Source organism: Mus caroli, unplaced genomic scaffold (assembly GCF_978045245.1).
Source record: "Mus caroli unplaced genomic scaffold, Mus_caroli_1 scaffold_1, whole genome shotgun sequence".
NCBI classification, from domain to species: Eukaryota; Metazoa; Chordata; class Mammalia; order Rodentia; family Muridae; genus Mus; species Mus caroli.
The window spans coordinates 186,534,093-186,560,753 of NW_028227256.1; the positions used below are offsets into that span (position 1 = coordinate 186,534,093).

At 42.0% G+C, this 26,661-nt stretch overlaps 1 protein-coding gene across 1 annotated transcript in view; it reads left to right on the forward strand.

Moving 5' to 3' along the window:
* Ush2a (usherin) overlaps window positions 1-26,661 on the forward strand; it is a 680,823-nt gene that overhangs the window by 435,256 nt on the left and 218,906 nt on the right. Inside the window, exons 38-42 of the mRNA XM_085835345.1 lie at window positions 35-185; window positions 773-915; window positions 14,463-15,091; window positions 19,310-19,644; window positions 20,542-20,664. Coding sequence (XP_085691471.1) covers window positions 35-185; window positions 773-915; window positions 14,463-15,091; window positions 19,310-19,644; window positions 20,542-20,664 — 1,381 coding nt within the window. The remainder of the gene's footprint in view (window positions 1-34; window positions 186-772; window positions 916-14,462; window positions 15,092-19,309; window positions 19,645-20,541; window positions 20,665-26,661) is intronic.

The window sequence follows — 26,661 nt, forward strand, 5'->3', positions numbered from 1 at the left end:
TTCTCTGCTCTAATTCATCCGTGTTTCCCGACAGCTCCAGATGGCCTGCTGTCTCCCAGGCTTGCAGCTGCTGCTCCAACCAGTCTTCAGGTTGTCTGGTCTACACCAGCTCGCAACAACGCTCCGGGCTCTCCCAGATACCAGCTCCAGATGAGGCCTGGTCCCTCCACCCACGGCCGTCTAGAGTGAGCATTCGACTTGTGTCTCTTCTGATGGACTGCCTTATACGGTGTCTGCATTTAAAAAAAAAAAAAGTTCTCGTAAAAATGAAGAGCGAGCGGGTCGGTTAATCTTTGCAACCAAATCAGGTGTCTTTTAAAGGTTCAAAGGAAGTAAAACATGAACAAACATTTTAGTGGGTAGAAATTAGCTTTGCAAAACAAAAACCTAGTGTTTGTTTTTATGGCAAAGAAAGCAAAATTTCCTCACATTCTTAAGCTTTTCACTGATATAAGCGTCACACACTGGAATAGAACTGGAACTTTAAACTGGACTGAACTGTGAAGAACCTGTGCGACTGTCCCTAATGTCCTCAGAGCAGCCACTGTCCTTGCAACCAGAATTTATGTTCTCAATAACATAAGAGAACAAAGTCTCTCACAATGGCTGTTTATTCTACAGTAGATATAATGTGATGAACTAAAATAATACTACTTAAATCTATATTGGAATGCCTGAACATTTTTTGCAGTATAATTTGACTGATTTTTGTTTCTTTGTTTTCATTATTTGATGTCTAAACCTTCCTAATGGTCATTTCTTCCCCATGTAGATTATTCCCCGTTCCTTCTGCATCGTTAAGCTACGAAGTGACTGGTCTCCAGCCGTTCACAGTGTATGAGTTTCGGTTGGTTGCCACCAATGGCTTTGGCACTGCATACAGTGCTTGGACTCCACTCATGACTACAGAGGACAGTAAGTAGGCCAAGCAAACAAAGGCAAACACTAGCTACAGTAGGGATCCCTAACTGCCTTACGGTTCTCAAAACAAGGAAATAAGCCCCTCCAGGTTCCCTGTTGTTGAATGGCAGTATCTCTACCAGGTTAAGAGAGGAGAGTGGTAGACAGTCTCCATAGAAGGGGACATTGTGAACCCAGAAGGATGGAGGGTTGAACCCAGAGACAGAAAGAAAGAAACATCACAGTCAACCATGGCATGGCAGTACTGTGCTCTTCAGGATCCAGGAGGAAGACGGAAAGGTTGAGGTCTTGTGCACATTGGCCAAGTGTGACATGCTTTGGAGACTTCCTGGAGGGCAGGCAGTGATGATATGTGGGGCTGCATTAAGAGGCTGAGCAGTCATCACTGGAAGCAGGCACCATCTTACTTTGACATATGTACTAAATACAGCATCCAGGATAGGTAGAGAGAGCCTGGGGAATCATGGACAGCAGAGGCTAGATTCTGCCGTAGTCAGAAACAAAGAATCCCTTAGGGCTTTTAAATGTTTTTACATTGAAAATGAAATTATAATTAGTCACATTTAAGAAATAAACACATAGATATAATATCTGATTTTAAATGAGCTACGTCTATAAAAGCCAACATATTAAGACAGGTATTCTTTTTATTTTTGTTTTGAAAAAGCTGAAAATAAACTACTCAGTGAAGAAAGATGATATTTTTAACAGTGAGGTTTGGGGGTTAATCTTGTCAAGCCTTTTAGTCACAGGCTCTTAAGGAGAGGTTGTACAGTGCACATCTGCCTTTCTGGTTTTATAGCCAACAAGAGCAGGAGTGGCCTTCAGTAATGCCAGCAACAACACAAAGGTATAACAATATCTAAAATGATACACATTCTGTATTAAGTAGTTCATTTAATTTTTGCAATAGCCAGAGTTACTTTAAGTACTTAATGATAAGACATAAAATGTGTCTGAATAAAAGCAATTTTTCATCTTCTACATCTACTTTATTTATTTTAAAATGCCACTATGAACAATATAAACACTGTCTCTGTGCCTTCCAATTCTTGATTACTCCTGGAATCGAGTTAGACAATTTGATGCAAGGGTGTATCAATTTTTTTTTTTGTCCCAGAGTGCTACTCCAAATATCATCAGCAGAGAGAAGAAATGTACCCAAAATTCAGGAATCATTGATGTTCGACCTTTAGGTAGAACATGGCACGCACCCTGGGGACTCAGACGCCAGGGTCGCCATGCCGTTCAGATTTATGGACTGGAAAGCTCACATTCAAAATAGATTTTTTTTTTTCTGAAGAGACATTTAAAAGATGAAGATAGATGTTTAATCTCATATTAAAAATACCATGCTTGATGGCCCTCAATAAAGATTAACTAAAAATAACTATTCAACCCACTGCAGAGGTGATGGCTCAATTGAGTGCCATGTGAGGAGAAGGGAAAAAAGGATTTATTTTAATTTTTTATTTTTTTTTTTTGGTGTCTCCTTGGCAGCAATCTGGTCACAGTGTTTACTAAATGGTGGCCACACCATGCCGTCACTGCACACTGCCCATTAGTACAACACCCTTTGTTAATCAAATTGGGCTCCAATCACCTCTTATTGTATTGCCATTCCTCTAAACCGAATATGGTTAGGGTTTTTATGCAGAGACTTAATGTGTGGTGTGAAAGCTTGCACTCCCGTTCCCTTAAGTACAAGTGACATTTGATTACTTAACAAGTATCTACTCAAGACACTAGCCTTCATGCCTGTGGAGTCACACTTGCCAGGAGATCAGTGAAATGGTCTTTTCCCCACTCTGCACATACTCCAAGTCACACATATCAGCCAAGAGCTGGAAGGTAGCCACAGGCCCTGCAAGACAAGTTCCCAGTGTACGCTGACCCCTGGGCCCTGGTGACAGTGCACTATATATTCTGGAAGTCAGTAGAGATGGATAACATCTCTCAAAGGATGTGCAATTGAGTTGACGAAGGCTGAGTGATTGGCATGGGGGCACGAGCAGTTTTTCTGTCAAGGCTACAAAACATGGCTTATAAAACTGCCTGTGTTGACAGATCCATGCCAGAATCACACTTCAACCCAGGCACCTCTTCTTTGCTGAAGTTGTTATCAGTGGAGAAGTTCCCCATCTTGTCTCACAAGATGAAGCAGAGACAGAGACGTCATCTGCTGTTCATAGTTGGGTTCCCTGCCATCAACAGGAGCCTCTTTGCTTCAGTCACAGAGACAAAACTACCTGTTGTATGGCTTGGTCACACGTGGCAGTATTTTTCATGTGGTATTTTGAGGCAGTGATATCCACCAAAACTGTGGCTAGACAGTGAAATCAGAGAGAGAGAGACAGAGAGAGACAGAGACAGAGACAGAGAGACAGAGACAGACAGAGAGACAGAGAGACAGAGAGACAGAGAGTGAGTCACAAGAAGTGGGCTTCCTTACCAAACTGTGTCAGATCCAGGGGCAGGTGTTTCATTTGGAAAGAGGAAAGAGGAAGGTTTTTACTTAATAGATAAAAATATGGGTATTGTTAACTAGGAATACCTATGTGTCCAGATTCTATGATCTTACAGGGCCCCCACATCTGTTGTATGTTCAGGATTGCGTGCTGTGAATGAGTGTAACAACTATAGTTTTGAGGAGCATGGCTCTCTGAACCTCTGGTTAAATATGATTAGCATCTTCTGGCTGTAGCAAGGCTGAAACCAGAGACATAGGTAGGAATGTTCTTTTACCTCAGAAGCCAGCTCTAGGCTGTGACAGAAGTTCTCCTGTACAAAAGCTGGGAAGCGTTTTAATGATTTTTTTTTTCTCAAGTAATTTGTCACTTAACATCAGTGTGCCACCAATATACAATCCCATGCAGTTTTAAAACTTGAGGGTGCAGATGCCAAATACAAGCAATGCACCCGTCCTATGAATATTTTAAATCCTGTCAAATATCGCAATAAAAGATTTTTGTTGCAAGCAAACTTTTGTTGCAACTTGGTCATCATTGTATTCAAGCATTTGCAGCCAGATAAATATAAACATCATATGAGGTTTTTTTTTTTTAATGTACTAGTGGTAGTCCAAGCAGCTGACATGCCCACAGCTTGCAAAACTATGCAGTGATTATGTTACACTCAGATGAGTAAGCTTAGCACAATAGGAAAAATCACCACAACTAGCAGCTGAATGTATTTTCTAGTCATTTTAGTTGTGTGTCTTTGTGTGAGTGTGTGTGTGAGACTGTGAGTGTGTGCATGTGTAAGTGTGTATGTGAGTGTGTGTGAGAGTTTGTGCAAGTGTGAGTATGTGTGTGTGAGTGAGTATTGTGAGCTGTGTATGTGTTACTGTGTGAGAGTGCGTATAAGTGAGTTCGGATGAGAGTATATGTGAGTGTGCATGTGTATGTGAGTGTGTGTGAGAGTATGAGTGTGCATGTATGAGAGTGTGAGTGTGTGCGTGTGTGAGTATATGAGTGTGGGGTGTGTGTACAAGTGTATGTGTGAAAGTATGTATGAGTATGCATGTTTGAGTACATGTGTGAGTGTATGTGAGTGTGTACAAGTGAGTATTATGAGAGAGTATATATGAGTGTGCATATGTGAGTATATGTATATGCATGTGTGAGTATATGTATATGTGAGTGAGTATGTGTGTATTAGTGTGTGTTTTGAGTATACGAATGTGTTTGTGTATGTGTGTGTGTGTGTGTAAGTGTATGAGTATATGTGAGTGAATGTGTGTGTGTATTGCACACATGTGGAGGCCAGAGGCTAACTCAATGTCATTCTTCAGGAGCTGCTGTGCACTCTTCTGGCAGTCTCTCCTTAGCCTAGAACTTGCCAGGTAGGCTAGGGCTGTGGCCAGGGAGCCTGTAGCTGATTGTGACTCCCTGGAACTGGGACTAGTAGGCACATGACACCATATCCTTTGTTAACATGGGATCTGAGGAGAAAACTCAGGTCCTTGTGCCTGTTAAATATGCTATCGAGCCAACCCAAAATGGCATCATTTTCTAAGCCATGTACAGTGGTGCCTCTGAGCGCTCGTGCATCGACAGCCATTTGTGTGTAGTACATGAGTGTAAATGTTGTGGTTGGGGGCAGGGTTCTGTGAGCTTCCACTTAAATATGATGATAGATGGGCTTCTCCCACTAAAATCCAGCCGCGTGTCAAACATAAGTCCACCCACTTTGCTTTAAAAGAAAAATGCTAGACCAGGAAGAATCATAATCTATTTTTAATAAAAATTTTCCTGGTAAGGAGACTGAAATATTTTCTTATATTTAGACTGAAATTGAAATATTTAGGTGGGTTTCAGGGGGAGAGGGACAGTTTGTCAAAATTACATCCACACACAAGCAATGAGATCAACTAATGACATTGAAATTGCTTCCTAAAGACCATTGCTGACCTCAAAACCAACCCCTAACAAATGACTTCATGATCAGACACTCAAAAGAATGTGACTATTTCTCCAAGACTGATATTTAACAATTCATACTTACATACTTTAAGAGTTTATTTTTATCAATGCATATATATGTAGATATGTAAATATTTGCAAATGAGTACAGATGCCCACAAAGCACAGGATTCCTTGTGGAACTTGAGTCACGGGATCGTTCCCAATGAACCACCCAATATGGTTGCTGGGAACTGGATTGATGTCCTCTGAAAGCAGAGTATGAATGTACCCTTAACTGTGGAGCCATCTCTCCAGACTCCCCCAACAGACACTTCCATTTTTAAACCTAAATCCAAGTGTCACTTTTAAATAACATTTGGGGATTTGAGCAGTTTATTCTGAGGGTTCATACAGATATTCTTCCATATTTGTTCATTATCTTGCTGCAGATCAAGTTTGCCTTCAGTGTGGTAAATAGATACATTGCCTAATATGCATTATGATATTTAGGGGACGTTAGCATACTTTGGTGATCAAATCTAGGATCTTTTGTACCTTTGCCATTGTATGAACTGTATGTTTGTGTTTCCTTCCATTGCCCTGACAAACATCAAGACCAGAGCAGTTTAGGGGAGGAAAGGGCTTATTTGTCTCACACTTTAGGTCACAGTCCATCATTGAGTGAAGTTAGGGACAAGGACTGTGACCACAGTGTAGCTGTAACTATAACCCCTGTAAAATCGAAACCAAGGAGGAGACCACGAACTTACAACATACAGTGACAGCGGATGTACATCACCATTCTGAAACATAGGGACGGGAGCACTGTGAGGGAACACTGGCCAAAGCAAGAGTGAAACCCAGCTGGGCAAACTCCACACTCTGCATCTCCATGTCTGACATCACAGGGCTCTTCAGATCGCCAACTGCTTTCAGCTTTGTTGACTACACCACACTTCTGTCTCTTGGGCTGGCTCTACACTCTGCCAGCACTTCTTCTTTCTGTCAGTACTTTTCTTCACAGGTGTCCCTTGACCCTGGCATCTCTACTGTCTTGAGGTCATCAATGCTGCAGGCTTTATCTTCAGTTTCACACAATGGCCTCTGGGCCTCCATGCAGGTACACTCCTGACACCTGACCACCCCAAGTGGCTGTCTTCAGTCTCAGAGAGAGGCCAGAACTCCCTTCTTGTGACTCTAAAGCTAGAACCACGTGACCAAAGCTACCACGTTCTGCTGTTTGATGGGGCTGGAATGTGGCCTCCTTGTTCAATTACATTTTTACATTTGTATCAGCTGTCTCTTTTGATAATTTCCTTCAGGGCTTATGCTTTTTTTTAATTCCTCTTCACAAGTTGGATGTTTATCTGGATGGGATCTTATCGTGAGGTCAGCACTCTTTTTATTCCATTTAGCGTCAAGCTTTTCTTGAAACTTTACATCTCAAGTGCTGGACTTAGCTCCACTACACTTCCTGGTTTTCCTTCTCTTGTCAAACTAAGCATTTTGTATTTTTCTTTGTCAATATTGCTCCTTTTCCTTATAGATCTGAATAAGAGTGATCAGGAATGACCACATGACACAGTCAATACTAGGCTATCTTAAACTCTCTTTTAATGTCATTAAACCAAAATCTCTTTCTACTTAGCCTCAGGCAGATTTTTAGGACAATGACAGAAAGCAGACACATTTTTTGCCCAAGTGTCATGATGGTCTCTAGGCCTCTTCCTAATCTTCTACTCTAAAACTTCTTGAGCTGGAGCCCTGGCGTCCACATCATTCTCAGCTCGTCCTTCAGTGTTCCAACTAAGATGGCCCATGAAGGTCCACCTGCTTTTCTAGTCCAAAGTTCCAATGTCTTCCACAGTCCTCCAACAGAGAGCATGTTCAGGCCTGTCACAGCAGTATCCTAGTCCCAGGTACCAAGTTCTGTCTTGGCCAGTGTTCAGTTGCCGTGGAGATGCACCATGACCAAGGCAACTCTTATTTAAAAACAAAAACAAATAACAACCACAATAAAAACAATAGCAACACACAAGAAGCTGGAGCAGTAGTCAGAGCTGACATCTTGATCTGCAGGCAGGAGAGAGAGAGAGAGAGAGAGAGAGAGAGAGAGAGAGAGAAAGACTGGGCCTGTCATGTCCCTCCCCCAGTAACATCACTTCGTCCAACAGGGCTACATCCACTCCAACAAGGCTACACTTCCGGTTCTTACTAATCCTTCCAAACAGTGCCAGTCTCTGGTAAGCATTCAAATATATGATCTATTTTTACTCAAACCCCCACATCAGCTAACTTTTTATATAGCCCAAGGCCACCTAGTGAGGGAATGGTGTCACTCCCAAGGGGCTCCTGCACTGATGAAAATACATGAAAGTTTAACCATCCAAATGCACAAATCTATGTGCACATGGATGTGTGCTTCCTTGTGCACACACAGAGAGAGACAGAGACACAGACAGACCGTGATGAGTGATGATATGGATATAAGGAAGGTGAATAACATGCCATTCTTCCCTGGAGGCTACTGCTGATTAGCAAGAGTAAAACAGAATACAGTCCATACAGCTGAGACACCTATGAGGTTAAGGTCACTCTTTCCAAAAAGTCTCTGGGAAACCCTACATGACAGAAACAATGAGAATAAGTATGGATAGTGAACATGGGTTCCTTAAATAGCATTTCAAACATGCTTCGTGGCAACTGGTCCAGGAGAGAAGGAAAGTGCCCCCCAACACCTGAGCAGTGAGGAGGGCTTTCAGGGTGTCCATGGGATGAGGGGGGCAACCAAGAGTTAAAGGGGGGAAGGGCATAGTGTTTTCTATGGCCAGAGATAGGCCTTTGACATTGACCTTGCCATGATAGAGAATATTTTAACCACAGAGGCTCCAAACCAAACCTTGTACTTTTAAAAAGTGGGTAAGGCGCCTCTGTGGAAAGAGAAAGCGAAACAGAAAACCCTTTCCTTATTTTTAGCCTTGCAAGCTAAACCTGAGTCACATGAGAGGGAAGGGAGGTGAGACTTCAGCACCGTGGGTATTCAGCGAGCTGATGACGATCATCTAGAATAAGACTTCTCAGACTATATACGATGTAAATGTGTGTCCTTGAGGGTGCTTGCATTTAATAATTAATATTACACAGCAAACATACCCTTATATGATTAGTGTACTTTAGAATGTAAAGCCTTAACCAGCATCCTTAAAACAAATCTATGCAGAGGAAAGAAGAAATCTTTTAAATTGGTGTTGAGCCTGCTTGTAAATGATTGTGCCAGAGCCGAGTAACTACCACCTTGGGCATTTCAGCTGTGCCCCATTTCAAAGGTGGGACCCAAGCTAGGCTTGTAGACTATTAAGTCCTTTCGGGGGGGGGGGCAGGTCACATGACTCTCAGGTGAGTATACAGCCACTCCCAGCCTGGTCTGAGCAACTATACCTTTATTACTTGTGGTCTAGGGAAGGGACTAGAGTATGTAGGCTGTGGGAAACTAAGGAACAGAGACTCCATCCCTGCAGCTATGGGAAGTCCTTGGCCCTGTTGGGTAAAGGCTTTCCAGGTCCAGCCTGTTGGAGAAGGAACATGTATATCCCTGCAAGTAACCCCTCACCTCTGCTTTGGAAGGAAGCTCAATCATTTCCTTGCTCCCTAGAGTAAGTTTTGGCAGAACTATGCCTTTGCTTGTTGTTGGGACCTTAGGAGAATGGTTAGACATTGCTTGGACTTCCCCCTGGGAAGACATTTTAGCAACAGTGCTTATATTATATCCCATTAATGAAGAAATTTGAGATGCACCACATGATCGTTTTGTTTCCAGATATCTTCCCCAAATGCTCTGAATATTAAGATGCTGCCCCGTTTTACACTTTCAAGTGTGTACATGAATATCTCTTCTACAGACAAAAAGGAGCCAAGGACAAATGACCCATTTTCTCCTTATATGTGTGGGCCTTAGCTTTGTGTATGTCTGTGCACCACACATGCATGCTGGTGCCCGTGGAGGCCAGACAGGGTACTGGATCACCTGGAAACCTGGAGCCGGCATTACAGGGTGATGTGAGCTTCCATGTGGGTGCTGGCAATCCAACTCGAGTCCTCTTCTAGAACAGCAAGAGCTCTTACCTGCTGAGCCATCTCTGCAGCCACCGAAGTCCCATAATTCTCAATACCAAGAATGAAAGTCTCTGCATGTTTGTCCCTATAAGCCTTCCCCCCGCCCCAACCACTGCATAGATCACCACCCCAAATTCTTGCATTTCCAAAATTAGTAAGGGCAAGTATTTTATTGTTATTTCTTAATTCTTCTTTTATAATCTTAACATTGGATGAGTCTGTTCTAGCTATGTGAGCAACAAAAACTTTTTAAAGGATGAATGGAAAATTGCATTCATCTGGCCTCAGTCTCCCACCCTGAGCTCTTAAATCCCCTTTGAGCACATAAAGCAGCTCTGCTCTTGCAAACTTGATCTCCAATTTCAATATTCCTTACAACCTTCAGATAAAAACCACATATAGAAGTAACAAGAAATCCACCCCTGTCCAGCCTTTCTTAGTTTAATAAATGAATAAGTAATTTTTATCACACTTGCCCTATTGCTATGGGTTCATCTTTACTGAGAGCCTATTCTATATCAGACACCTGGCAGTAACCTTATGTTTATTCTGGCATTTAAATTATACTATATTTGAAATGTTCTCAAAATATTTTAATAAGTATTTTTGTTCTAAAAAAACCAGACTATTCATGTTTGGAAGTTCTCAGTGGACATTGTAAGATGATAATTTGGTAACTACCACATATAGGGCTTAAACAGCCAGGGTTAAACTTTCTCCAATCTTCTTAGAGAGTTCAAGCACCTGAGAACCGCTAACCATAAACAAAGGTGGGTGTTTGTGTAATCATTTTAAATAGATGGTTACACACACTATCTGGAACATTCTAGAATACTAAAACTCTATGTAGACTCTTATAGTAACACTATCTCACTCATTCTAATCATCATTCTCCCCAAAATAGTACCTTTCCAAGGTTGATTAAATAAGAGGCTATAAAAGATGGGCATGGTCTAGAAGAGCAGCCAGTGTACGTCGGGGGTAGGCAGGAGTGTCAGGAAAGAGCCCTGTGAGCAGAGCTGGCAGTTACACCTGTGTTAACCCAGGTACAGCCGAGTCTACATGGATAGCTGCCTTTCTTACAGATATCTACACCATGGGCCCTTCTCATGTCAGCAAAGCACATTTTCTCTGCAATCCAAGATTGTCCATGGAAGCACTCGCTGCTGTTCACCTCATCCTGTGCCCCTGGTCTAGATAGCCAGCCATCCCTCCTGACCTCCATGCATGCATCCTAGTCTCGGGAGTATGAGGACTGGAAGGTTCTTGGGAGTCTCTTTCTTCCCTGCAGACTCTACAACACAGCCCTTTCTACTCCCAGCGGTAGCTAGAAGGCTGCTGCTCCTTCATTGGCTTGAGGAACCTCCTGCTGGAGTTCCCCACCCCAGTCACTTGTCAGAAAGCTGAGAGTGGACCATGTGCAAGTCTGTAGCTCGAGTTTTGCATATTTGTTTTAGGGGTACAGACATGATACCATCTACATTATTGCAACATGAGTCTTCCTTTCTCTTTATTCTATTGGTCTTCCTGCATTTGGCTCTTTCATTATAGCTGTCAAAAATTCTTTGGGGAACTTGTTGGGTATAAATAATAAATTGATGAAAGAATTCATGATTAAAGAGGAGACAGAGGCTGCCATTCTAGCTAACACATTGCTGGTGAATATTGTGGCTATCTTAACAACTGGTGTGTGATGTATATTTGTCTAAGGGCCATCTGTATACGACCCCCATGGTTTTTAATTCACTGGCAAATTTATAGGTTATTCACTTAGGAGTTAATTTTACTGGAAAGAGTTTTTAAACTCAGTGTGGTTCTCTCTATGATAATGCTAAAATATTAGCTTGAGGGCATTTGAGAATGTAACAGGAAAACTGAGGCCATCGTTGCTAACTCCATAGCAAACAAGTGTAAAAGACTTCTCATCCCAAACCACTGAAGACTATGTGCACCCTCAAGTCGGGAGCCATTGATAGTGTGGGACCTATGCACACACACCCCTCCATCACACACCCCCGAGATTATTGTGAAAAGACCCATGCCCTTTTCTTAACAAGGTCATGACTTTCTGTTAGGCTGGGGCAGAACCTGGCCAGTGAGCCAAGCAGTTTCCCACTAAGATCATGTAACTTGCCAAAATAAGACTGCTTTCAGTTATTAATGCCAAGACGAGCTCATCGGAACCAGGAGTCTGTGATTTGACCAGAGAGGAGGCTCCTGTCCCTGGCTCCAGGGGGGTGCTCTCTAAACAATTATGCCCGCCGCCCACCGGAGAGAGCTGCTCTCTTGTATCTTCATCACTGGGTAGCTGAGCTGTGAGCCTGTCAGATTTCCTCATCTCCCCTCGAGTGACAGCGGCATTGACAACGTGTTATATTCCACATTGATTTTACAGTTAAGGGGCTGATTGTGATGTATAAGGATTTTACGAATTCAGCTGAGAGGCTGACTTTTGCCTTTTATCATTCCATTAAAATTTTATAACCATCTTTTTCATGTCACTTCACCCATGAATTCTTACTTTAGAAAGTGATAGCTACTGCGGTGAGCGTAACTCTCCCCGTGTTCACGGCTTTTTATTGTATTAGCCAACTACCCCAATTACAGTTATTACTCATGTTTTACATAATTGTGGTGACCCTTTCAACGGAGCAGTAGCAGGACAGTTGATTTGTATATAGAATTAGATGATCCTGCTTATCATTTTAAAGCACGAAATTGAAAGAGTGCCAGAAGTCAGGTTTTAACACTTCCCTAGCCAAAGGAGCTAATTAAGGCAAGTCTGCTCCTCTCCAAGCTGCTTTAAAGGACCCTTCTGCAGTGGAAGCAGGACTGCACTCAGCCTCCCCAAGAGAGACGCTAATAAAATGTATGCAGGCTTTGGGGAGCGGGGATCATGAAATTGAAATTGAATGTCCCCTCTTCCCAAGATAAGAGGTCTTTAAGGAAGGGCTGTGTTCTGTGGGAGTTTGAAGTGCGAGTTGGGCTCATTATCATGGATGTTTTACCTATCGCACATCAGCATCTTCCAGAGAAATAAAAGGCTTTATTCTCATCACAGAGAACAAACTACATCCTTGTTGGTACTTTTCCCTGAAGAAGCTCATGGCTTGATAGCTCACAGAGGAGGGAATAATTATGTGAGACCCTGATGAAAACCTGCTCAGAAACATTCTGATTTTTAAGGGTATCTGATTCTTCACTGGGGAGAGGGGGTGAGATAGGGTTAGACTGAAGGCTTGAATCTCCACCATCGATCTTACAAGCTCCCATATCAGAGGAATTTTTTTTTTAAGATTGCAAAACAACATTCATAGTTTGCAAGAGTCTCACTTACTCTTCTCTGGGAAATAGCTAACTGTACATGACATGCCTGGCTAAGAAAGAGCCTTATCCCCATGTTGGTATGATAATTGCTTCGGTACCTGTGTATTGGAGAGGTGAGAAGAAATGTCACCGATGCATTCAGATGGCTTTCAAATGGAAGGCAACAACAGAGCAGCCTGGGGAATTCCTGTACCAACATCACTAGGACACCAGGATTTCTCTCTCCACAAAGGACCTGTGACCAAATTGTCAAAAGTGGTTTGATATCGGGTCCCTTCAAAAGACGAATTACGATTGTACCATGAGTCCAGTTGGTGACTAAAACGTGGGCCACTCTGTTTGAAAACACCCTTTAACTAGCTATTATCACAGCCACTGGCTTCACAAGTCCGTGGCTGCTTTAACACATAGACCTCGGTGGGACACTGAATCACACATTCACACTCAAATCAATGCTGTTTTAAACAATTACTAAATCCAACTATATCTTTTTAAAAGATTTTCAATAAAATCTAATGTTCACAGAAAAAAAAATCTCATAAATGTCAAAATTGCTGTGGGCAGAAAAGAGGGCTATAGTATTTTTTTTTTTTTGATCTGTTGTAGCAATTTATAGATCTCAGGCCATGGTTTATAAGAATGCTAAATGTTCTGGAATTACAGCTGTTACTGATCAGTGATTGAGCCAGATTTGTGTTATTGCGCCATGTTCCTGCTTGTACCTAGAGAGCAGTAAAGCCGCAATATAATAAAAAGCACCTGCATTTTAAATGAAATTTCAATTGAAAAACTTAACAGCCCTTCAAATTGCAGAATTTAACGCAGCCCAGTAAAGCTTAAATAACACTTTGCCAGCTCGGGCTGAGGGGATTCGCATTCAAGGTGACTTGATTGTGTCGCATGGTGAAATTATTTACAATTAAGGAATTTCTCTGGAGGGCTGCAGAGAGCTTGCTGCCCCCCGCCACCTCTGCAGGCATATGGTGGGCCTTTTTCAGTATTCATGGGGCCTCCCGAACCTTTATGATAATTGAATCAGTTAGAGGGCTGAGTGGAGCAGTCGCAAAACCTGTTAACCTAAAGGTCAGATCTGTGCATTGTTTATTTATCTGTAGGTGAAGGAGCTAGATCATCCTCAGCTCTGTCACGGGCGCAGAAAAAAAAAATCACCGATAATATTAACAGGGAGTAGATAAATCGCAAAACATGGATTAGCATGATAAACAGAAGCAGCATCATATAGAATGGGTAATGAAGATGCTGGAGGGTTTCGCTGGGTTGTAAACTCTCAGGTCTGTTAGAACAGCATTGTTGGATGTAATTGGTACCAGGGAGCAAACCGTGGCCAAAGCCAGAACTTTTGTTAAACTGTCAGCTTGTACATTTCTCTTCTAACACCTTGATTTTAAAAACCAAACACAAAAATGAAAATAATCTTTATGATATTTTTCAGCAATTGCTTTAATCAAAAGAAATAATTTTGATGGGTTCTCTGTTAGGAAATAAAGAACAACCTTAGAAATATTCAGCAAGGATTTCACTACCCATGTTGAGTAGGACAGTCATGCCTGTCTTCTTACCCTTTACCTGTTTGTCTCTTGTCTCTACTGAGTACTCGTTCATTTGAGTTTTATTGTGGAGAGTCTGTGGGAAGTTTGTAAATCCGTGATTTTCTGGCTGTGTTCTTCTTTCTAGAGCCTGGACCTATAGATGCTCCAATTCTTATAAATGTGAAAGCTAGGATGTTGTCGGTCATCTGGAGGCAGCCTGCAAAGTGCAATGGGGCCATTACCCATTATAACATTTACCTGCATGGCCGTCTCTATGTAACAGTCTCTGGACGTGTCACTAACTATACTGTGGTTCCTCTGCATCCTTACAAGGCCTATCACTTCCAGGTAGAAGCCTGCACCTCCCAAGGGTGCTCTAAGTCACCAGTGTCTGAGACTGTGTGGACACTCCCAGGAAATCCAGAAGGCATCCCAAGCCCAGAGTTGTTCCCATACACTCCAACATCGATCATAGTAACTTGGCAACCCTTGGCACACCTGGATCTCTTGGTTGAGAACGTTACAATCGAGAGACGAGTCAAAGGGAAAAAGGAAGTTAGGAGCCTGGTGACCCTCGCAAGAAGTCAAGCCATGAAGTTTATTGATAATGATCCTGCCCTCTGCCCTTGGACACGCTATGAATACCGGGTTCTGGGGAGCACTCTTGATGGGGGCACAAACAGCAGCGCTTGGGTAGAAGTGACCACAAGACCCTGTCGGCCTTCCAGAGTACAGCCACCCACAGTGCGTGTGCTGGGACCAGATACAGTCGAGGTAAGGTACCCAGTGTTTTGGCTTCTCTGTAAGCCTACAGCCATGTGAACTTACCCTGGCTGCTCTCTGTGTTGAACAGAGCCATCTACTGACAAGATTACGGCATTTGTTGTCTTAGGCATTTGCTGCAGAAACTGGGCTTTTGGCCTTTAGCCCAAACTATCTCAAATTCAATGTCAGTTTTTCATTTCTCCCTGTATCCCTTTAATTATATTGTTGAGAGACTGCTATTTGCCTCGTACACATGAAATACTTTGATACCGCTGTGGGATGCTTAGCCTCGGCGCCACAGCATATTTAAACGGATCAGAAAATGAGACGAGATGGGGAGCTGATGGCAGTCCTGAGAAGCATATTAACAAACAAAAATCCCACACAGTAATATTCCTGGCTTCTTTAAAAAAAAAAAAAAGTCAAAGAACTAAAATGATGGAAAAAGAAATTAAGAAAATAGCATATTGCTAGGGTATCCAGAAAGCTCAATTATTTGCCTCATTCTTCGGGGATTGAACTCCAGAGGATGGGGTAACTACCATTGTTTTGGCTGGCATACAAACTTCATTCAAGGGAAATTAGTGTAACCAAACAGGAGGGAGTTTTGCAGCTTAGAAGCCTCTTTTGTGTAAATACACACATGCTTCCGTGGATTCGGTCTTGTACCTCTGCCAAAAGGCTTGGTACGGCAGCGCTTGCTCACCAGAGCACAAAGCAGAGGGCATTTACACAACAGCAAAGTTCATCTGTTGGAATTATTCTTTGAATCTAGGCTGTAGCCTCTCTCTGGACAATGAAAGACACACGCTAGGTGATGTGAGGTAAGTTAAAATTTGGAAGAAAATTCATTTAGCCCACAAACTAGAAGTAACTGCTTATCAACTATTTTTAATTTGGCTTTTGAAAATTAAACACCCAAAATCATCTTAATCGTCTTCCCTCTGAGCATTGTTAAAGCAGCGCAATTTTGGTAAATTGAGTAGGAAGCATATGGTATTCTATTGATTTAGTACTAAACGGAATTTAAGTTTTTAAATACAGCATATATGATATTTATTGTATGAACTGGAAAAGAATCATAACTGGTCTTCGGTCAGATAAAAAGCAACACAAAACAAAAAGTAAACAAACATAGAATCAGGAGTCATTCCAGAACTGACTTCTTCAACTTTGGGAAGGTTCTGTGGGACTTTGGGGTAGTGTTGGCCAATGGCCTTCACAAAGGCTACACCACAGACATTATTCTGATTGCTTTTCTACCTGTCCAATTGCTGGGTGGGTTTTCATTAGCTTGGCTAAGGGAGCTGAATCCCATGGGTCATCACCTCAGGCCCACAAAACCACAGTAACCCCAGGCCAAGTGTTTAGAAAGATCTTGAAGTACAGAGATGTGGCAGCCAGGGGATAACTCAACCCTGCATTAATTCTATTTTTAAACTAGGGAATGAAGAGAACATGGAACTAAGCTGGTGCTTCGTGGAATGTATTTAAATGTTGCGCAAAGAGCATACTTTTATGTTAGTAATTTGGGCTCAACATTGTACTTGGGAGATAGCTTAAAACTTTACCAAAGTACATTCTCTAGTGTGATTGCCTCTGGTAAACAGATATATGCCTGGGAAACCGTGACTTGCTCTCTGCAAGGACAGACCTGAAATCAAAATTGCAAATAGATAAAACATTTATGAGGTACCACGGGATAGTCATTAATGCACGGGTTAAGAAAGCCATTCAATATTTACCATGCACTACTGTTCTAAGTAAATTGTCAATAATATTAACAGTGACAATATGTTCCACTCCCCATGTTCCTTCAAGCACACTTATGAATGTCTCCTTTTGACACCAGAGACCGAGAGTAGGACCAGAAGAAAGCCTCTCACCTCATATGCATAATAGAATCCTGCAACTGGCAAGGATGTGGGGCAGGGAGCAGAGTCAAATTAAGGTTAATAGAGAAGGTGATTGGGGTGGTAAATGATGGTGTCCCACCGATCTTAGTCACTTAGTGGTGCTAGTGTGGGCCAGGTAAGCTTAGAGGGAAGAGCTGCATTGGGTTGTTGGTGTTGAAGCTTCCAGGACATGGGACCACATCTAGTGATGTGCTTCTCACCAGCAGCATCCCAAAGCTGTGTAGGTACCAGAGATGGAGAGACAGGAATCTTGTAGGTTCCTACGTTCCTCTCTGGTCCCTCTCTATGTTATAAGCCCCAGCACTCAGTTGTCATTGGGCTCAACCATCATGTCCATCCATGGTCCACCTTTAAACACCACAGTCAGATTAAATTTTCACCTCTTTAATAACTCACATGGGGGTATTAGGGTTGAAAATTAGGGGCTTGTTTGTTTATTTGTTTGTTTTTGAGGGACAGCTTGTAGTCTGTCTGTTCTGTGTAGTGTTACCTGCAAGAAAGAGCTACTGTCCAATAAGGACAATGAAAGAAGTGACACAAACTGAACCAGCTAGAAGACAAATACAAAGTAACTAATTAGTAAGCATTACAAAGTAACACATTAGTAAGTATAAAAAAAAGTTGCTACCCAGGCCAGACTTAAGAGACTCCTACTGAGGATGACACATTGAAGTCATACCCACGCTTCTGTGTGTGAGTTCAAGGACAGCCTAAGTAACTTAGTGACCAGCTGCCCCAAAATGTTCAGAAAAGCCAAGGATGTGACTCAGTCTTAGAGTGCTTACCTGGGCTCAATATCTGACCACTAAAACATTACTTATATCTTGGAAAAGACATAGGTCTTAAGGAAAATTGGCGCACACACAGTAGGTCAAGATCATATTCTTAAATCTGACTATCAGGAAAAGAAAACATATCAAAGTCATCATATTACGTGAAAAATGAAATCTACTTAGGTCCATGTGGTACTTAATTTCCTGGGAGAAAAAAAAAATCATTTTTGAAAGTCGGTAGAAAGTCTCTACTCAGACTAAAGAGGACAGCTCAATAAAAGTGTAGAATAATTTCATGTTTGAATATCAATCTAAAACTTTTGAATAAAATATTAGCAAATTGAGTTAAGCAGAATATCAAATAATAGAACGAGACAAAGTTGATCCGGTTCCACAAATGTAAGGAAATCTCAATACCAACTGTCTGTCAATATGCCTCTTCCATCAACTAATTAAGGAGAAAGCTTGTTGGGTTTTTTTCCCCACAAAAAGACTTACAAGGGACTGGAAAAGTGGCTTTGCAATTAAGAGTAACTACCATTCTTTCATTGGACTCCAGTTCAGATCCCAACATCCATGTCAGGCATCCCATCACTGCTTAACAACTCCAGTTAAATGGGACCCAACACCATCTGGCCTCCTTGGACCCCTGCACACAGATGGTATATATAAACTCACACAGGCACCCACAAGCATGCAGATAAAAACAATAAATAGTTTCAAGTGATTTTATAAGATTTTGAAGCCATTTCTTTACAAAGTAAATAAGCAAAGTAAAATCAGATTTTAAAAAAGGATTTCAAATGGGATTCAGCCAACATATAGGTTGCCACAGGAAGCACTTGGTACAAATGAGAGAGAAAACTGAGAAATAAAAAGTAAAGTACAGAAGTCACCAGGTTATGCATCTGCACAGCAGCAGCAAACCTGACTTTAAGGTGCCACTGGGGACCCCTGACTTTAAACCCTCATCTACTCTGCTCTCTTAGGCTGAGACTAGAATGTGTCGTTGCTTTGTTAAACTATACACCAGCTTCAGAAATTTGACTGTGACTCTCAAAAAATTACATACAATGGCCACCTCTCCCCAGCCTTTGTAAAAGTAATTGCTTTTAATCGGCCCACAGGCCCACAAGGTAAAGCAAGGAGTTCCATTTAATTGAGTTATAAACACTCAGACTCTCAGGTCCTGGTGCTGCCCTACCATGCATGTGGACGTGTAAATTTCCTCCATGTGCTTGCTCTGCATCCTTTGAAACACCCACGTGGAGATGAGTTACCACGGTGTGCAGGAGTCTGACTATCCTAGAAAGCATCGTAGCTAACGCCAAGCCTAGTAAACAGCTTCCTGTTGGCTCCTGGCTTTCAGCTCACTGACCCTGAGGCCTTCATTTCTGTCTAGTTCAGAGGGCTAAGTTGAATGTAAGCCTTCAGAAAATGCCTTCGGGGTGATGAAGCAGGAAGAATGATAGGCATCGTGAACTTCGGTTGCTCAGTTCCCGTGTTCTCGTGATGATGCTGATGGTCTTCTATTTCAGGTCTCTTGGAAAGCCCCCCTTACGCAGAACGGAGACATACTGAGCTATGAGATCCGAATGCCGGAGCCTCTCATCAAAATGACCAATATGAGCTCCATCACGTTGGGTCATCTGGTCAAGCATCTGATCCCTTTCACAAACTATTCAGTCACCATCGTTGCTTGCTCTGGAGGTAACGGGTACCTAGGAGGGTGCACGGAGAGCCCGCCCACCCTTGCTACTACTCACCCAGCCCCACCTCAGGAACTGGCCCCGTTGTCTGTGATTCTTCTAAGCGAATCTGATGTTGGGATTTCTTGGCAGCCACCATCCAAACCAAATGGACCAAATTTGAGGTAAAGAAAGTGATTTTACCTTGCGGGTTGTTTTAGCTGTATCATTCCATGAAGTAGAGGGGTAGGATTGTATTCATGTAGAATCAATTCCATACTGCATACCATACCTACCTCCACAGACTCATAATAATTGCACAGTACTGTCTATTATTAACAGTTGTATAATATTACATTGTACATCTTGATTTAAATGGAAGCAAGGGCATTCAAGAGAGAAAATCATAACATTGTAACAGACGAAAAAACATCAAATACTTATTACATAGCGGAGATTTCACTTCATTACTTTGTTCTGTTCTTTAAAAAATATTTTTATTCTGTTGGACATCTCTGGCACATGTTCTGTGTAACATGGTGGGACAAGCGTGTCTCTGAATTATAAAGTTAGCCCTGAAGTTGTCTCCATATCACCACTATCTACAGACTTGGGAAGAATGTTCTCAGAGATAAGATGGTAGCTGTGATTCTAAAATGGTTGTGCAGCAGCCAGAACTGGATACTTGGCAGGGAAAAAAAAAACCCAACAGAATAGATAATATCATTGTTTGTAAAATTTTGATGGTAGGAGTCTTAGGAAATCATTAACTTGATAAGATTTTTATACTCCGACTTTGTGTAAGACTCTCAATAACTATTGAGCAAATCTGGCACAGAAATCTAAAATGTTACCATTCCCACTGATGTTCAAAAATATGAGTGGAAATGATAATTTCTAATTAACAGTATATGATAGTTGCACCAGAAAAATATGCTTACCTGGGAACACTTCATAATTGCACTGAGGTCTTATTTATTCTCGCATGCATGCATCACACACACCTGCCATTGAACTACCTGAATCTCAGTAATAATGTTAGTTGAGACAATCACGATATTCCTGCTTGTCTTTTGCTTTAGATACGAGCTTCTGAGACGTAAAATCCAGCAGCCACTTGCTTCAAATCCCCCAGAAGATTTAAATCTGTGGCACAATATTTACTCAGGAACTCGGTGGTTTTACAAAGATAAGGGTCTTAGCAGGTGAGATTACAAAAACTATAAAAACAAATGCTGGCATTTAGTTTGGGGCAGGCTGAATAGTTCAAAGTACCCCAGCGTCTCCGTTGCATGCACCTGTTATCAGTCACACAGTAGAATATGTTCAGTTATTATCTGTGGCATTAATCATCCAAGTGGAGCCAAGGCATGTTTAGTGTTTGCCATCTCAACTGTATGCTTGCAATAAGCCTTTCAAGTCAAACTCAGAGGTGTGCGAGCCCCAGCCCACTGCTGTTGTCACAGCTCTATCTATCCATGGAAGTATTGAAAGTGCAGGGACTGCGGAGATCCCTGTGTGCCTTGTGTATGTGTCTGTGCTGAGGGGTTATGAGTCATTGAGTTAGTGAGAGACTCCAAAGACTTGAATCTAGAGTTTAAAGCAAACATAAGCCAGTAGGTGATATCTGTCAAAAGCATATATTACATAATAAGTTTGATCTAAATTCTCTTTCATCTTCTGCTAAAGAACCAGCTCTGGAAGCCTAGGCAATCCTTTCACCATCTCTAGGCGTAATGCTAACTTTTATTTGCTTGATGTAGATTTTGCCTGTGTCTGCTAACCTAGGCCCAGTCCTGGGAGCTTTGAGCCTCTGTACAATCTTATTTAGGCCTAGAATGTATTCAGCCTCTGATGACTGCTGCTTACTAATCTCACCCTTTCTAGATCTTTCTGCACTCTGGATGGCAGCCCAACTTAGCTGTTCTGGTTCAAACTCCTGTCTACTCTGCCTGATTCAATCTGGCTTTTCTGTCTCGACCTCTGACTAATTGCTCTTGCTTGGCCTCAAACTAACTCTGGCAATTTGTTCTAATCTTTTGGCTCCTCTCCATTCCCTGACTCCTTCTGTCTTCACTGGAGTCTAGCTTTTTCTCTCTTCATCCTGTCACTATAAAATGCTCCCAGTAAAATTACCTCCCCTCCTTGCCTCCAACTCCCCCACCCCCAATCTCTCTTAAGTCACCTCTTGTCCCTCTCTGTTCTTGTGAGAGCTGGGCGTATCCTATTCTGTTAAATCTTTCTCTGATTCATCAGTTTATCTGCCACTCAACTAGTTATCACTTTCAAACATGGATGCTTCCTTAGTACAAACTAACTTTACCTTCCTTGTTTGGGATTAAAGGTGTGTACTAAGGGTGGGTCTGTATCCAATCAGAGGGATTAAAGGTGTGTGCTAAGGCTGAGCCATCCCACAACTAGAAACGGGTTTTTCGAGTAAACAACAATCTCGGGGTTCACAGTGTAGACAAATATCCTATAACATCTGAGTCTTCACCTGTATTGTCTGTCATCCACAGGACCCACTGATTTCTCAATCTTCTTGGTCCAGGCAATGTGATGAGGTTTCAAAGAAATGCCTGAAAGTCTTTTGTGAAAACCTCTCTGATATAGCTTTCAATAACCTTTCACAGAGGTTATCCCTGTCCTAATATCCTTCCATCCAAAGGCTCCTGCCTCTGAGTCCCAGACTTATTCTCATGATGTACAGTGTGGAGAATTCCTACCTCTCTGATCTCATTCCTCACCAGGCCCCTTCCTATCATCAGAATGAACCACACTCTGGCTTAGCTAGGAAGTTCTTCAGGAAGCTGGCTGTCTACTCTCTTGCTGGCCTGAATCTGAGTGGAAATAAGCATACTCGTGGCAACTACTTCTAGGTCTGTGCAGATAAACAAACTTGAGTTGGGGCAATCTGAGTAGACTTCTGAGACTAAATGTCAAGGACACCTTTTTTCTACACTGGAACTTGAAACAGTGGCCACTAATTTTATTCAAGTAATGGAGGGACTGGAGAGAAAGTTCAGTTGATAGTGCTTGCCTGACATGCAGGAATCCCTGGCTTTAATCCAAGATAGAAGAATAAATGGGGGTGTCCAAAGCAGGTAGAGACAAGAGGGTCAGAAGTTCAAGGCCACCTTTAATTATCTAGTAAGTAATTGCCTAAGCCTCATCAACAACTTGGGGTTAAAAGGCCGGATGTGTTTCTTTTTCTTAACATTCAAAATACGTGGCGCAAGTCTTTGTAATGTGAGACCATTTGTTTTAATCAGTCCCTATTTGTAAGTCCAAAAATGTTCAGCCTACTTTTCCCCTAAAGTGGGGCATCTCGTCAGTTTGGGAGGGAGCTGTAAATTAGCCCTCAGAAGGGCTCAGAAGGGATGGGTGCATAAGGCCTGCTCCATATGCTGCCTTCATCAGCCCTGACAGTAGCCAAGCCTCCCCTTCTTGCTGGTGACCTACAGCTCCCAGCTCCCAAGGAACAAGCTCAGTCCTCACTGCTGTCGGCTGTGTTGGGACATTGGGATGCCATGACAAAACTTGCCCCTGGACCCACCCACTTCCCCTTGGAACCTGGGGGAATTGCCTTTGGGACCAACCCCAATCCTCATAGATGGTAAAAACCACGGATGCTAAAGACCTTTCTGTGAAACTCCGAAGTATTTGCATACCCCCCACCACAGGCTGGCATATGCTTAAATAATCCCTGCACTGCTTACAGTGCTTAGGAAGGTGTAAACATGAATAGTGGTTGTACTGCACTGTTTAGGGAAAAAAACAAGAAAAAAAAAATGGTTCAGTACCAGATGCTGTTATTTTTCTAAATATTTTCCATTCATGGTTGGTTGAATCTGAGGATGTGGAACCCCAGGGCACAGAAGGCTGACTTTGTTTATCCTATTGATTTATCCATTTGGCTGTTTGTTGTTGTTGTTCTTAATTGAATCTGTCTCTTTTTAGAAGGCATATGTAATTATATATTCTCCCCAGATTTCTCTGCCCCTCTTTACTTCCATTTATGTGAATGAACAGAACACTAAAGTTCCTTTTCTTCTTTTACTCTTTCTATATTTTGTTTTCATTTCATGTCTGCGGCTGTTTTATGCATGCACCACATGCATACCGTGCCCATCAAGGCCAAAAGAGAGCAGTACACCCCTGGAACTATAGCTACAGCCAGTTGTGCGCCACCACGTGGAGGCTGGGAATCAAACCCAGGCTCTCTGCAAGAGCAACCAGTGTTTCTAGCCCCTGAGCCACCTCTCCAGAGTATCATCTTGTTTTATTTTGATCATTGTAGATGGTCAAATAAAGACTATTCTGTGTTTAAGTGACAGTTCTTTATATATATATATATATATATATATATATATATATATATATATCAAAGAACAACTGGGCATTCCTTTATAAAGATAGTTATGATATTTAAATGATATTGGAGTCTTGCTCAGGTGATATATTACTGTGCTGTATATTTTAATATGAACAAAAAATAGCATTTACAAATATTTCTGTACAATTTCTGTATCCTGAAACTCAGAACTTTCTTATAGTGCTTTCGCACTCTGTATCACAGAGTGTGGGCTATCAAGCCAGTGATCCAGATAGTTTAATTCGAACAAGAACACCTTTTGTTTCTGTGACTGTCTTAGGACAGGGGTCATTGGTTAGGATGGGAACGCTGAAGCTTATCGTCGCGTGTAGGGTCTCTCAGATCCACTGTGTGAGGCTCTGCTCAAGCAAGCTTTTGGTTGTGGCAGACATGAGGAAGACTTCACGGAAGCCACAGCTAACTAGCCTCCTCTCCAAGAGCATTGTTTATGGTGCTGAAAACACGGGGCCATGAATTCTAATAATATGTGTCAATAAAGTTAACACAGTTTTGACTCTGAAGAAAATAACCCAAGTCCTTCTCAGCTATATTGAAAAATTTGATTAGTTAGCCAGAGATACTAGAGCTTTTCAAGCAACAAGCCTATATACATTTTGGCTCAAAATATAAAAATATCTTCCACTGGGTAAATGCCTCCAGCAGAATAAAATCAATTGACATTAAGAACTAGCCCAAATCATACCCTCCCCTGGGCGATGTTAAACTATGAGGTCTGACTGATTTTTGCCCGAAGACAAAAGGGAGAAAAGAGTCCATTTTAGATGAACAGTCTAAATGTTCTTCTTTGTAAACATCTCCATAGGGCTGGATGGTGACTCAGTAAAGTCCTTGCTGTGCAAGAGTGGGGAGCTTATTTAGATCCTGCAGAGTCCAGGCAGAGAAGCTAGGTGCTGCAGCCTGTAGCTATGGTCCCAGTACTGGAGAGACAGACAAGAGAATCCCTATGGTTTGTTGGCCCAGTAATCAGTGAATTCCAGATTGGATGAGAGACTCTATCTCAAAAGTTAAGGTGTTAGAGAAACCAAGAAAGGAAAACAACAGACACTCATCACTGGCCTTCTTGACCCCAGGGCTCCAGGGTTCACATGAGCTTGCATAAGCAATAGAAAACATCCCCCTGCCTCCTGCAAGGCAAATGCACTCTGGCTCCAAGAGGGCAGACAGGCAGCTCCTTATTCTTTGTATCCTGCACCAACCACACACATTTAGGAAATATGGATTGAATAAACGAAAGAAGGAATGATGAGCGTGGTGTTAGCCTATGGCGAATACTCTTTGCTTTTGATGTCGTTTGCCCAAAGAATACTTTGAGATTCAGTGGGGATCCTTTTCTCCTGCTGGACACATGCATGTTTGTCCTCACATGTCTGCTGGACATGCATGTTTGTGTCATTCACCTATAAAATTACATATGACCTAAAATCTGTGAGGCTTATTTAGGAACTGTTGAAACACCTAAGTATTTGATAGATATCTGATAGATAAGCAGACAGAACCTGCATCAACTACCTAGGGTCTAATAGGCTTTCATTTTTATTTCTCCACTCAACAGAATCTAGTTAACTTATTTATTCACATGTGTTAGAGCGGGTGGACTTTGAACTGAGAATTATTACTTAAGTAAGATTTTAGCCCACCTTATTTTGCACAAAGGACAATCTCATCACTGTGTGTATCACCTTAAGCGTCTGCATGTGCTGTTGGAGCAGAGGTCTGCAAGGATAGATCTTGCTATGATGGTATGGCATTGGCAGGCCTATTGTTCTCCTTACAGAAGCTCATTTTATTATTAAGTAGGATGCCTTAATTGGCACCAACTCTCAACAGTTAACTTCACTGAAAAGGTGGAATAGAGAGTAGAAAAGCAGGTTCCATACAACAAACTCATCCTTTTGAATACATAAGGGTAAGATATAAGCCACAGAGTCGTGTAGACAAGCCCCGGGAATATACCATTATTAAGTAAAGATTGTTTTGCCAGAAGCAGATAGAAGCACTGTGGTTAAGACTGCAGCTCTGAGTTGGATTCTCAGTGCCTAGGTCAGACATATCACGTCCACCTGTGACTCCAATCCATGAGGATCGACACCTTCGCCCCATACACAGCGTCTGCACTCACGTGTACACACACACACCAATACACATAATAAAAAAAAATAAGTCTCAAACTCACAAAGTCGGAACTATAGTCATGAAAATTCAGAAATTTAACTTTGAAAATTATGTTTGCAATGAAAACTACACATTTTCATTTCTCGTGGAGTAGGAAAGAGATCATAGTGAAAGCTGGAGAAGGTGGGGCTGGAGAGATGGTGGCTTAGCAGATAAGAGCGCTAACTGCTCATATAGAGAACCTAAGTTTGGTTCATATCACCCAAGTTAGGGTGCCTAGAAATGCCTATAACTCAAACCCCTGGGGCTTCAATGCCCTCTTCTGGCCTCTGAGGACACTTGAAAGCACACATGCATGAAAACATCTTCACAAGTCTTTGTAAACGTTAGAGAAATGCCAGAGGCAAATGCAGAGTACCACACAAATACACACTGACCTCTCAGTTAAGTGAAGCAGGGAATATCAGTGTGATCGAGACCTCGGACGTGCAGAGGACCACGTGTAGTCAACACTTACACTGTCCTGCAAACCTCGGCAAAGCGGTTAACTTCTCAGGGTCCTGGGGTTTGGTTTGTTTTAATCTCTAAACCAGAGAAGAAACTTAATTATTTGAAGTAGATGAATACTAAAGGCAGTTCTACTTGGGAAGTTGTAGTAACCATCTTGAAGGCCACCTTTCCAGTTGCATATAAT